Source organism: Bidens hawaiensis, unplaced genomic scaffold (genome assembly GCF_021521415.1).
Source record: "Bidens hawaiensis isolate Kalapana, Puna unplaced genomic scaffold, B.hawaiensis_p1.1 tig00021201_1, whole genome shotgun sequence".
NCBI classification, from domain to species: Eukaryota; Viridiplantae; Streptophyta; class Magnoliopsida; order Asterales; family Asteraceae; genus Bidens; species Bidens hawaiensis.
Window position 1 is genome coordinate 16,313 of NW_027493285.1, and position 13,322 is coordinate 29,634.

Consider the following 13,322-nt stretch of genomic DNA (forward strand, 5'->3'; position numbering starts at 1 on the left):
AATTTTTATTCAATGTTGGTTTGCATAATATTATTGGTGTTTGTCATTTGTAGTAGGTTTGGAAATGCATTTTATAGCATACTTTCATTGTTAAATATTATTTCACTTGGATAAATTCTTTTAATTCATTTTTATAGCAAATTTTGAAAACCATGTAGATTTTTAAAAAAATATTTCCGGATTAAATTTCGATAACTTTGATCTTTTGATATTTCACATCGATCTGTTTGACCAGACGTATTTTGGCTAGACCCCGTTTTGGTCCAAACCAAATTGGATATGTTTTGAGTTCGGTCTGTCCTACCCTAAACTTGTTTTAATCCGTTACCACTCCCGTTTTGTCATAAATTTAGGTTACACTTAAATGATTAAGGATGTGAGGTTGATGCCAAATGATATGTACATGCGGTATTCAAATTCGTCGTTCATTAATTTTTAAGTTTCTCGTGGGAAGACAAGTGATGGAGCTAGGAGTTTTTACAGATCTAGGATTCATAACTGACTTTAGGGTCGTATTAAGTTCGATCGGATTTTAAAGGGGTATTTGTCACTTTTTCTAGCAATCGAGTTCGAGCCGGAGGCCTTGTTAGGTGTGGAATTTTGATCGACCGTTAGGTAGCGATAGTGAACAACAGAACAAGCGTTGGCACTCAATTCTAAATTAATTGATATTATTAAAATGGGTTATAAAATCACACTGGACTGCTCTTTGGGTTTCAATTTTGGGTAACTTTGGGCCATTAGCGCATTATAAGCTAAAAATTGGGTTTAATTAGGTCATAGCTAGTTAAAAAATCAAATTCGGCTGATTACTTTCTAACTTTGGGTATAATTTCTTTATTTAGACATTTTTATTTATTAAATGGGTTCAATTATTTTATTATATAAATGGGTTCAATTATTTTATTTATTTTGTAATTCCAATGGGTTCCAATCGTAGAAAAAGATTAGGTTAGTTTGAAAATATTGTGTTATGCGCTCTAAACAAAACTCAAAAATATTGGTGTCGGTTGAACTCGACACCCAAAAGGTAGCTTCGCCACTCTTTTTGATTGTTTTTCCAAATATAGAGTTTTATTGATAACCTGTATGATTTTTCTTGTAGGTTTACCAAATTTTTAAATACATGCTACAAAGTAACGTGTTAACAACAATATCCTAAACATGATTCCTCAAAAAGCAATAAACGTCAAAATTTGAACAAAATAATAACACTTTTTAAATGATTTATTATTATTGTATCTTCTATAAAAGATGATAATTTTGTTTAGTTTCTATCTGTGTTGCCTTAAATAGTTAAGAAATTTTATATGATATACCACTTTAACTCATTTAGTTTTCTATTGATTTGATTTTTCTCCAATAATTTTTGTACGTTAGCTTTTGAAAAAAAAAAGAAAAAAAAACTAAATACGCGTTTGTGTCAAGCGCCACCCACATGCCGCCTCCATCACCACCACTGACACCATCATAACATCCCCTATCGCCACCAGATCAATTACCGTCACTTAGCTACTATAAAAGCAAATAGCATGCCGAACCCATTTTATTTTAATTTTTGTTGGTTCGTGTGATGTCACTTCTAGGGCGTGAAGCTTGATTGCAGCCTGGTTGGACGTTGATATCTGGTGGTGCTACGGCCTAAAACTTTGATGGAGTTGCTTGATGGAATGAGGATTAACGCTAAGAAGAAACGGCTTATTGAGGCGATCGTTTTCTCAACATGTTAGGTGCTTTGTAGATATAGAAACAAATCTATCTTTCAACCATCCAAGCTAAGAACAGAAAGATTTATTATAAAATATAATTCGAATAGTATCTAATATGGTTATATGCACACTAAAGAGATATTTTACTTTATTATAGTGGTAAAGTGGTAATCTAAAGAAAAAAATAATGGCTTAATCATTTTTGTCTTCTACGTGAAAGCATTTTCTTTTCTTCTGTTCTTATCCTCCATGATTATATTCTTGTTTAGTGTTTGATTGAAGACAAGATGATGATGGTAGCTTCATTGAGGTTGAAACAAGTGCCAATTTTCTTTTGCTTAGTATTTATCCAAAATTTTCATGTTCCCTGTCTATATGACTAGTTTGAGACTCATATACTACACGAGTAATTTATGAAAATATTATATTTCAATAATAATCGATATACACGAAACAATAAACCTATCAAACAATGTTAGTGTACAATCATTGTACGATAATCTTTACAACAATTTTAAAATGAACAATACACTTTATTTTCTGAAGGGTTTTCAATTTTTAACATAAATTAAATAAACCAAAAAGCAATAAAATAGCCTTAAAATTTGTATCATTTAACTTTCTTAGAAAAGTTATAAATAATAAATGTTAATTAGTTTGTAGTAGTATACCTTATTATTTGAATATGTCATAAGAGAATTTATACATTAAAACATACATTTTTGTTATTAATTTAATTAGACCTTCAGAATCCTGATTGTGCAGAGAATGCTAGCGATAAAAGTTTAAAAATTTGTATATGGCACCCGATATATATACTATTTACAAAGTAAAGATTTGTTCAATTTGAATTATTATTTGTATTAACCGGTATGGGAGATATGAAACAAGGTTATATTTGTTTTTATATTTGGCAAAATTTGATGAATACACAAATGTATAGTTAAAACTTTAAATTTAAGTTTCAGTAAATGTATATATCTTAGAATAACTTTTTTTTAATAAGAGATGATTATAAATTTAAAATATTCTCTAAAATAATAGGAAGTAAATATTTAATTAATAGTTTTTGAAGCATGAATTTAAGAATGGTAAATATTATTATAAATTTATTAATATTGGTGGGGTTTAAGTGGGAATGACAAGTGATGAAACTTGTAGCTTTTATTAAAGAGTATAGATATTACACATGTTGCATTAGTTTTGGAATACGAGCGCATACTACGTTCGACTTCTATAAATGACACGAGTGTATTAGTGTCACAAAACTTATGTGATTTTGTTATTTTATACATACAGAGAAAGAAATAAAATCAGAAAAAAAAAATGCATACATGGTTTATATTATTTCGTGATTGAGTACTAGAAATCACACCCGTACTTCAGTGATTTGGGACTTTACCATGATTTTGGTCCCTTGTTTGGATTTCAGTTTATAATGAGGATTGTACTGCTGTTAGTATGTTGTTCAAGAAGGCATGTCATGCATGTGAACCCATGATGACGACTTGTTATAATCACTACATATGAATAAGAAAGGACTATCATTGGTGGCTCAATCTGTCGGTGATGGGCATTGCCGACGGTGTGATATGCCGGTGATACGCTTTGTTAAGTAATTCAACTTGTTTAGTTTATTTAAGTATACCGTTACAAAAAGGTTATTCATGTTGGTGGTGAGACGTGTGTTGTCCATGTTGATGGTAAAATCATAGTGATTAAGTGGCTAGGGTTTTAGTTTTTAAGGTGAAAATATTTTATATTATGTTAAGTGTAACAAAAAAAAAGTGACAGAATATAAGTCATGACTCTGGCCATGGTTGTGACCATGACCGTGGACAGTAATAAAGCCCGGCTTAGGCCATAATGAACATTTAACAAAGTCATGCATAAGGCCCACATATATATGCCCGAGAAAGTTACCAAAAAACTATGTGAAAACTTTTACGGCTGATATTTAATTTTACTCCTAAATCCACCTAACAAATCTAGTACGTGATTTCAACCATCACCTTTCAAAGAAAGAAATCATCTATTATGTCGCTAGATACTATTAGATCAAATGCCCTTTGGTATTAAGTTTTATGATTAGGCACATAAGAGAAGAAAGTAGGAATAAAGGCTTTTGGTTCCTTAACATTCCACTCCGACATTTGGTTTAATTTTATTGTTTCGCTAAATCAATTTAACTTATGACAGGTGTTCTACATTTAATACACTTTCATCAAAAGCTTAAGTCTTTATCTGACCGACGAACACACCCTCTCTATTATACGTCTACTCCTAAAGTAATTACATATGCACTATGTAATATTTAAACCTACAACTACTTGGTTGAAAAATACACCATTTTATCACCTGAATTACTTACGGAGACATAAAAAGCTTAATAAATGAACGGACACGAATCGTTTGAACTCAAATCAAACAAACAAATGTAAAAGTTCGATTCAATCAAATAATAAGCGGTCCTATGACATTCCTTAAAACCCTCTTTTGAATTTGGTTGGCTAAAGTTTAGCATAAAAGCTAAAAAATCTAAATATAGTTGCAATTTTATTATAATATTAGGGTATAAAACAAATTTGAATCATTCAATAATTATTTTGTTCTTAACATATACGTCAGAAAATATTTTAGATTTATTCAGGCGGGTTATAAACTTGAAAATTGAAAGTTGAAACTAATAATAATAATAATAATAATAATAATAATAATAATAATAATAATAATAATAATAATAATAATAATAATAATAATAATAATAATAATAAACCCAATTCAAAACAAGCAAACCTTGTTGGTCAAAAACAAATTAGGTCCTCACTAATCAACTGAAATACAAATTAGGTCCTCATTAATAATCTGAAAAACAAACTAGACCCTATACTGCATAATGACCTAGATGAAGTGAGGCTAAAGAATATGCATACATACATGGGTGCTTGGGACCGTATATAAAGAGCATTGTCTCCACCTCATAGTCGATCGGTTTCTATAAGTTGTCTTGCTAAGTTCTAGCAGAGACTGCTTTAGTAAGTTTTTCTAAAACCAAAAGTTACACAAATATCATATAAGTGTGCGATAAAAGTTGGTGAGTTTGTATTTCACTAAAGATAGTATGAGTGAATGAGTCATAATCATTTGAATCCGTAAGATCTTATCATTCAAAAATAATCCATTCATTCAAACTTTCATTTTCATTTCATTCCATCAACATGACAACCAATTCCACACCACATATAGTGTATTGTAAAATTTTCAATCAAAATTGCTTACACGTCTTTAAATCTGATCCAACTTATCCATAAGTGAACTATATCCTTAAAAAATCTTGTTGAGGTTCTGGCACTTCTTCCTCCGGCCCTCTATTTACATAGCGAAGAAAGGCAAAGGCTATTGCTCGAATGCGTGACTTATGTCTCTTTTTCCATTTATAAAAAGTAAGATGAATCTACGCTACCCCATTGAAGAAACACTAACCGGACCCCGGACAGATTACTGGTAACCTGGGGGTTGGATAGCTGTTTCCCACGAGGGGTTAGACCCTTGGAAGATGGTTCTTCTGATAACCTGCAAAACAGACACCGTGAGCTCGTCACTGAGAAGGGGGGGGGGGGGGTTCCTCCTTGTGACCACCCTCCGGCGTGAGAATCAGACTAGATTGCTCTTTAAATATAAAAGTATATTAAAAGATTGCTAGAGCAGATATCAGGTATATTATGATGATATAAGATAATGTAATGTGTTTAGATGATCATACCATTTGGGGTATTTATAGCCGAAGGTAGGTTTCCAAGGAGGTATGGCCAGCTGCAACAGTGTTCCTGTTCATCAACAGTAGCCTACGCACGTGCCTTGCTGGTAGTTGGTGGGTAGGCAGCGGCTGATAGTGACCAGGCCTGCTGTATACTATTCCCTTTCCACCAACTGCCGGCTACGCACGTGGTATGACAGTAGTTGGTGAGTAGGCAGCGGCTAATAGTGATACAGTACAGGAGCATGCTGCTCGCCATACTGTATCAGTGAGCTGTCGTATCTCTGATCAGATCTTTCGCCCATACCTCGTCAGGTACAGTAAAAGATCCTTCAGTATACAGACTGGCTTATTTGGGCGGGAGTATTCCCCCTCCCGCCTCTGTGCGGGATTGCTCCCGGCTTTGCTCATTCCTTCAGGTGACACTGTGATCGAGAGCTAAGTGCCTTGTGCGTGTAGCCATGCTGCGCGGGTGGCCTTCCCTAATGGCTTGTATCCGAGGCTGCGGGGACAGGCGGAGTCCTTCACCATTGGGAGGCTTTTCCTGCGGGACCAGCTTGCGTACTGCGCGTAAGGACGTCACGTCTCTGAGCATGGTTGGTCCTGCGGATCCAGTTGGTCTCTGCGCAGACGTCCCTGTTTAAGGTGAGTCTTGCGGGTCCAACTGGGCTCTGCTGGGACCTACCTCTTCACCCATGAATATTGCATGTTGGAAAAACTTAGTGAAAAATATTGAATTTTCATTGATTTGGACAAGAATAATTATCATTGTTACAATTTGAAAGTTTCTCAATTAACCAAAATGTGTATAAAGCGGAACTAAGATAAATGAGATATTGATGTTCAAAGTTGTGTGTTTGAAACAACTAAAGCTACGAAAAGTTGAAAGAAACTGATTGAACTTATCCCACATAGGTAAGATGACGAGAATATTCTCAAGATGAACCTACTTTTGAAAGAGATTCCATTTTTGTCCCCCAAACTTTAGAATTTCAAAAATGTCTTCATCTAACTCATCTTTGAGCATGTGTTAGGAAGTTTAATATGTCTTTAACGATGTGTGTCGTCTATGATGAATTAATGACAAAACTTGGAGTGGTGTATAAAAAATAACACTCGTTGCATATTATTTTCTTTAAAACAAACATTAGTGGGAACTATAGTGTGCTACGCATCCTAACTCACACATGTGTGCGTGGCGTGGGTCCAATGTGACAACTTGATGATGCCCCTGCTTGCTCATTCGCAATAACTACCACAAGACTTTGCATTTTTCTTCGCCGCGAACCACTTAAAGAGTCACATTTGTATTGCTTGAATCATGGCATGGTTACCACTAACGTGGCAGTTCCCATTGTTCGTGACCCTGTGTTGTAGCTAGGTCTTAACTGTAACTACTCAGTATTAGTTTCACTGCTTGTTTATCACAAATATTAAATTGGCAGTTTTGGTTTCTCTTTGGGTAACTATAAAATGATCAAAACGGTTCATTTGGAAAATACACACGAAACGAGTTTGTACATACATTTTGAGAGAAAACCTCTAGCTATATTTTATTGCAATGGTGAGGTGGTCTTTACTTAGTTCAAACACCTTCACCGCTTCGATTTTTCCATAAACACCAAAGTACCATTAACTTAGGGCAGCCCTGGGCGCATGAGCCATCTCCTACAACACATAATGTTTCAGCTGTTGTATCTTGAGAGATAAACAATTTCTCCCGTGGGATACTCAAAATCCATTTTAAGAGTCTTAAGTTGGACACAAATCTTTAGCCACCAATGTATATGAGTAGTTTGTTCATTCTTGCAGCCAAATTTACTACAAAAAGGCACAATTAGAGTTCCAGTCGAAGATATCGATTCCAAATAATATACAAATTTGTATCTTAATATTTATTATTCTTTTTGTATACAATATTGTACTAATTAAAGAATAAAAATAGTATCATCATTATTATTTTATTACTTATCATAATAAAAAGAACATATTATTCCCAAGAATATATCCCTCACTTATGGTCTAGTGTAGGATGCTTGGGTTCTCCAGTGGAGACTTAAGTTCAAATCTCACTTGTGTCATATTTGGGTGGATATTGGCAATGAAGGATTTGAGCTAGGCCTTGTGCAAATGTTGTCAGTTTGAATCCTGAATCCACCTGGGTTTTCGTCCCACCGTGTGTTACGCTAGAGAGTTCTGCTCTTGTGGTGGCACAACGATTGTCAAGTGGCAATCGACGGTATGGTTTCCTGGGGAATGCCCACGCCAAATTCTGAAGCCAGCGTGGGCCTGGTTAAGACAACATAGTCTGGCCAGAGTGGGGCATCGGGGCTCCCCAAATTTGAAGAGTGCGGTAGGCTAAATAAAGTCGCCGTTCTAAAAAAACAGATTTTATATGTACTTACCTCGTTAGGCATACCGATTTTATACGTATTTACATCATATATAGCCATGTAAATGATTGAGAGCCAAAGTGTATTTTGCGTCAATAAACGCGCTAACATATTAACTACTCATAATACGCAATGACGACGTTAAGTTTTTGAGGCTACGGGCAAAACTTGCCTAATTAGAGGCTTTATGAATTACTCGTGACTTTAAGGACCACCTTGAGAAAAAAACAAAGGGGTGTTAATGTATTTATGTGATAGAAGAAGGCTCAAAGCGAACATCTTGACAATCTATCATAATTTTCTAGGCCCATTTGCCATCCTATCAAGTACCAACCTCCTTACCTCCCTAAAAATTTAAATAAAAAGCAATTAAATAAATAAACTACCCCCTTGTATATATAATTTACATTCTAACAAATTCAATGTCTTTTTAGTTGGGTGGAGGGTTTGGTTCAATCAGTGAAGTCATTTAAGTTATGTGTTATAAGTTGTGTTAGAGCGTTGTTGTTTCCTTTAAGATTTTGGGTTTAAGCCCGGTCAGAAACGAATTTAATGTAATTTATTCATTAAAAGAACGATGTTTTAGTATATAAAAAGAGAAATATTCAAATGCAAATATTTGTATTCCTGAATTTCCTTTTTAACTCTAGATTAGGGGTATAAAGGAACTAAGCCATCCATGAGCTACATAAGATCTAATCAATTAAAGGCTCGAAATGAGCTGAGCTTTATTAAGTCCGTGCTTAGCCCAAACCTCAAATAGATCTTGTTTAATTATCAAGTTTGGGCTTTGTATGGAAAGATCGTTTAGACTCACTGAGCCTAGCGTATGTTTAAATTTAAACTCCTTTGGACTTCCATGTATTTATTTCACACTCCACGACTGAGTTTGAGCCGAGCTTTAGCTTGTTAAGGTACTACATACGAGCTCGAGTCAAGTTTAAGCTCGTTAAGGTTTTCTCAAAACATATAAAAATAATTAAAAGTTTACATAAATTAATTAATAAACAACAAACAGGTTGAGCATAAGCTAAACACGAGCTTGAACAATGACTTGCAAGCCGAGTTCGAGACATTAAAAACATAGTTCGAAATGAAACAAACCAAGCTAATATTCAAGCTCGAGCTCCGCTCATTTACACCCCTAAATTCTTGATCACACCCTTCCTTTCCTCTTTCCCAAGCACATAAAAATTGAAACTTTCAAGATTTACTCATTCACTTAAATAAAATTTTAATATTAATATTTAATATTAATTAATTGCACATGTTTTCATTCTTGGCCCATGTTTCTTTATTCTCTTCTTGTCTAGCTTTTAAAGCAAAAACAAAAACAAAACCCCTGAAACTTTTAAAAGCTTCTTAAATTCTCTATTCCAAGCGGTTACAACACATCTGAAAACCATCAATGTGAGTATTGAGTAAATTAATAAATCTTGTTCATTTTTCATTCTATTTCTTATTTCTTCATATGGGTCTTGTTTAGATTTCATAGTTTGCTTGTTTACTGTTCTTGTTTCCATAGATTTAGTTTCAAGATTTGTTTTCTTGAATTGGGGATGATGAGAAACCCTAATGGGTAATTAAAGATTTTGTCTTGGAATTGAAATTTGAGGTTTTTATTCAATTTGGGGATCTGGGTTTTGTTCATTGAATGTTTTTATATGAAAGTGTTGGTGAAAGTTGCAATCTTTTTTATGCTTTAAGTTTTAAAATTGGAAGAAATTTTTAAGCTTTCGTGTTTCCCGAATGCCGGTTTTTTGTAAAGGTTGATAATTTGTTGTTGTTGATGTGTTTCCATCAAGGGGGTAATCTTTGAAGTTTTATTTATTGTTAAAATTTAGGTGTAAGATCATGTATGATGTATCTATCATTTTGTGGTTTGTATTTAATTAAAGTTAGCATTTTTAGGAATAAAGTCTTGAAACCTTAATGCGGACTCGTCTTCTGAAAACGATGGATGAATTTTGCAACAACATGTGTTTTTGCTTGTTATAGACTAAATTTGTTGCTTTTGTTTGAAAACTTTGTTGAATCTTTTGGGTTTGAATATTAGGTAGATTCTTGCATCAAAATCTTGACTTTTGTTAATCTTATCCTTTCTCTAGGTGGTATGAACAGAAGCCTTCAATCTTGAAAACCGATGTGATGGAATATTTTGAGGGTCTATTTATGCGAAAAGCGGAATAATTTGTCCAGGATTTTAAAGATTTTGAACACAAGATCACAAAAATATTTTTCTAAGTTGACACTTGGGACCAGCTTTTGAATGATTTCGGTGTTCATACTCGAAAAGTGTGAGTAGGGATTTTTGAAAACAGATTAGGAAATGGGACACTCTGCAGCGGTTTGGGATTCCAGGTTGGCACTTGAAACAATAAAGGATTGGAATGGAATCGAGCAAATCGTGCTTCGGAATCCACAAGGCAGTTCAGCTAGGGTTAGTTTTGTAAATACATAAATTTTTGTTTAGTTATAGAAAGTTTTGTGTTAATCAGTCGTTGTGTTTGTTTATTTTTGCAGGTTAGCTTGCATGGTGGTCAAGTGATTTCATGGAGAAATGAAAGAGGCGAAGAACTTCTGTTTTCGAGTAGCAAGGTGTGGTCTTTTTCCATTATTTTTTGTTGTAAATTTTCAAGAATTCATTTGGATTTTACTTCTTTTTGTTTGCCAAGTCGTTAATCGGTTCAAAGGTTGGACGTGATTTATAACTGGCTAATCGTTAATAAATTAGATTTATAACATCATGGTTAGATTCAAAGCTATGAAAACATATTAGGTTTATTAGTTTCATAAGTATTTAATATATTAAATTTGATTAAAAAGATTATCATTCAGATAATGATCTTTTAACACTTTAGGAAGTTGCAAACACTTAATCTTACAGGTTAAAACGGGTTCTGGCCATAACAAGTATGCAGTATGGTTTCTTGTTCATTCTTTTAGTCGTGTAGATTCGTTTATAATAAAACTACTAGATATAATTACAAAACTGTTTATTAAAATAATGATCCAATTTTTTAAATAAATAAGAACACTTAAATATTGTGAAATGTTGACTTGTTTTATTTTCAGTTAAATATTCAACTTGTAGGACATTTTTACCTGCATAATTATTAATATTTGACAATTTTAGGGGATTCTTAAGCCCCCGAAGGCAATGCGAGGAGGTATTCCAATTTGTTTTCCTCAGGTACGTCGATGATTCCCGTGCATTTGCCTATGATCAACAAGCATAATACACTGATGCATTTATTATTATTCATCTTGATGTAGTTTGGTAACTGTGACTCACTTGAGCAACACGGGTTTGCAAGAAACAAAATTTGGGCGGTTGATGATGACCCACCGACACTTCCATCCAATGATTCCAACGGAAAATCTTTTGTTGATTTGCTGCTAAAACCATCTGAAGAAGATCTTAAGTTTTGGCCACACAGGTTCTACGTTTGCCTCGATTCGTGTCAGCTTTTATCCAATAAGCATAACAGCAATGCTTTAAATCATCTCAAAAGTATTATTACCCAAATGGGGATTTCTTATTCGGTTTCTTTGTTTCGGTTCAATAAGGTGAAATTTAGAAAAGTAATGATTCAATTAAAGATATAGCAATTTAAGAGGTTGTAAAGATTTCTTGGCTTTTAAATCGTTTTAGCCGTTTCTTTTAAAGCTAATATATTTTAGTTTTGTAGATGTTGACCCGTTACCAATAAGTTTTGACCCGTTTCCTTCAAAGCTAATATATTTCAGTTTTATAAATCTTGACCCGTTACCAATTAGTTTTGACATGCTTCCTTTTAAGCAAATTTTTTTTAGTTTTGTGAGTTTTAACCCGTTACCAGTAAGTGCTGACTAGTATAAAAAAATGTTCTCCACAGCTTCGAGTTTCGGCTTAGAGTCTCCCTTGGGATGGATGGAAACTTGACGTTGATATCTCGCATTAGGAACGTTAACGGGAAACCGTTTAGTTTCTCTTTTGCTTATCACTCGTATCTCTCGGTTTCCGACATTAGGTATGGACCTACACATTTTGTTTTTCATTAGTTTTAATATTTTACTAATCTTTGATAATTTCTTTATTAAAAATGGCTTTTGTGATTCACAGTGAAGTGAGGGTTGAAGGGCTAGAAACAATGGACTACTTTGACAACCTTTGTAAGCGAGAGCGGTTTACCGAACAAGGAGATGCTATTACTTTTGAATCCGAGGTAACTTTTTAGGACAATTTCAAACTTTTCATTAATAATCTATATATTAAAGTTTATTATAAGGATTAGTTTTTTTTAAAAGGATTGATTGTTTGTTTCAGATTGATCGTGTTTATCTTAGTTCTCCTAATTGCATTGCGGTACTTGATCACGAAAGGAAGCGTACATATGTGATAAGAAAGGAAGGGCTACCTGATGTTGGTAAGTAATTATCTTATGTTTATATTCTCCATGCTGCCTTTGACAATTTAGGTCGAACTTGTCAAATTTCATTGTCAAATTAAGGACCGCATTTTTCTAGTGACGGCTGTCATAAAAATTTCACATAGTTTTTAAGTTTTCTCAAATATCTAAAGGATGCGTATTTGAAGTACAAACTTTGTCGGTTGACCACAAAAGTCAAACATGCTGTACTTTTTTCTTTCGTTGAGCAAAACGACGTATCTTTGACTCGTAGTCCTTGACATATTTCGTGTCATTTTTGACAAATTAACCGAGTTTCCATAGAAACAGATGCATCCTTTGACTTTTTTAGGTCAAACTGACTACTTTTTTAATACAAAATCAATGTCAATCTCTTTACAAGTTTAAAAGTTAAAACCAACATAATTCTTTCTGAAATTTATTTTTTAAAGCTTAGTTTTATCATCATATTTTTCCAATAATTTGAAGTTGAAACTTTCTATAGTTGACCACAAAAGTCAAATAACACCCTTTTTATATTTTATTAATTTTTGCATTCAAGATAACATTTTTTGTTGTGATCTCTACAATTCTAGTGGTGTGGAATCCATGGGACAAGAAGTCAAAAGCGATGCCCGATTTTGGAGACGACGAGTACAAGCAAATGCTATGTGTGGACGGTGCAGCAATCGAGAAGCCGATTACTTTGAAACCAGGTGAAGAATGGACGGGTCGTTTGGAAATTACTGCTGTGCCATCGAGTTTTTGCAGTGAGGATCTCTGATTTTCAGTTGAGATGCCTCTTAATAAGATAATCTTTTCGGGTTCAATATTCTGTTTTGAATATGCAAGTAGATGTTAGGCGCGTTTAAGCATCGTGTAATCTATGTTTAGGATGGTGACATATGTTTTTTTCTTTTAAGGATGCACCAAAAATGTTATCTTGACGCGTGTTAAAGATTCGAGTTTAGTCGGGCTGTAGTGTGAAACAATTTGGTTATTTATAGGAAGGCAAGGGATTCTATAGTTCTTGTTGGTTTTATAAACAAGGATTTATACTTATAATTTTATA

General features: G+C 33.8%; 1 protein-coding gene across 1 annotated transcript; it reads left to right on the top strand.

The window, feature by feature from the left end:
• Positions 1–9,146: 9,146 nt before the first annotated feature.
• On the top strand, positions 9,147–13,322 carry LOC143563026 (putative glucose-6-phosphate 1-epimerase). The gene is made up of 9 exons (XM_077050670.1): positions 9,147–9,269; positions 9,968–10,299; positions 10,383–10,457; positions 10,996–11,052; positions 11,136–11,299; positions 11,738–11,872; positions 11,965–12,067; positions 12,169–12,268; positions 12,847–13,322. Exons 2-9 carry the CDS (start codon positions 10,189–10,191, stop codon positions 13,032–13,034), a joined length of 933 nt encoding a protein of 310 aa, XP_076906785.1. The 5' UTR covers positions 9,147–9,269; positions 9,968–10,188; the 3' UTR covers positions 13,035–13,322.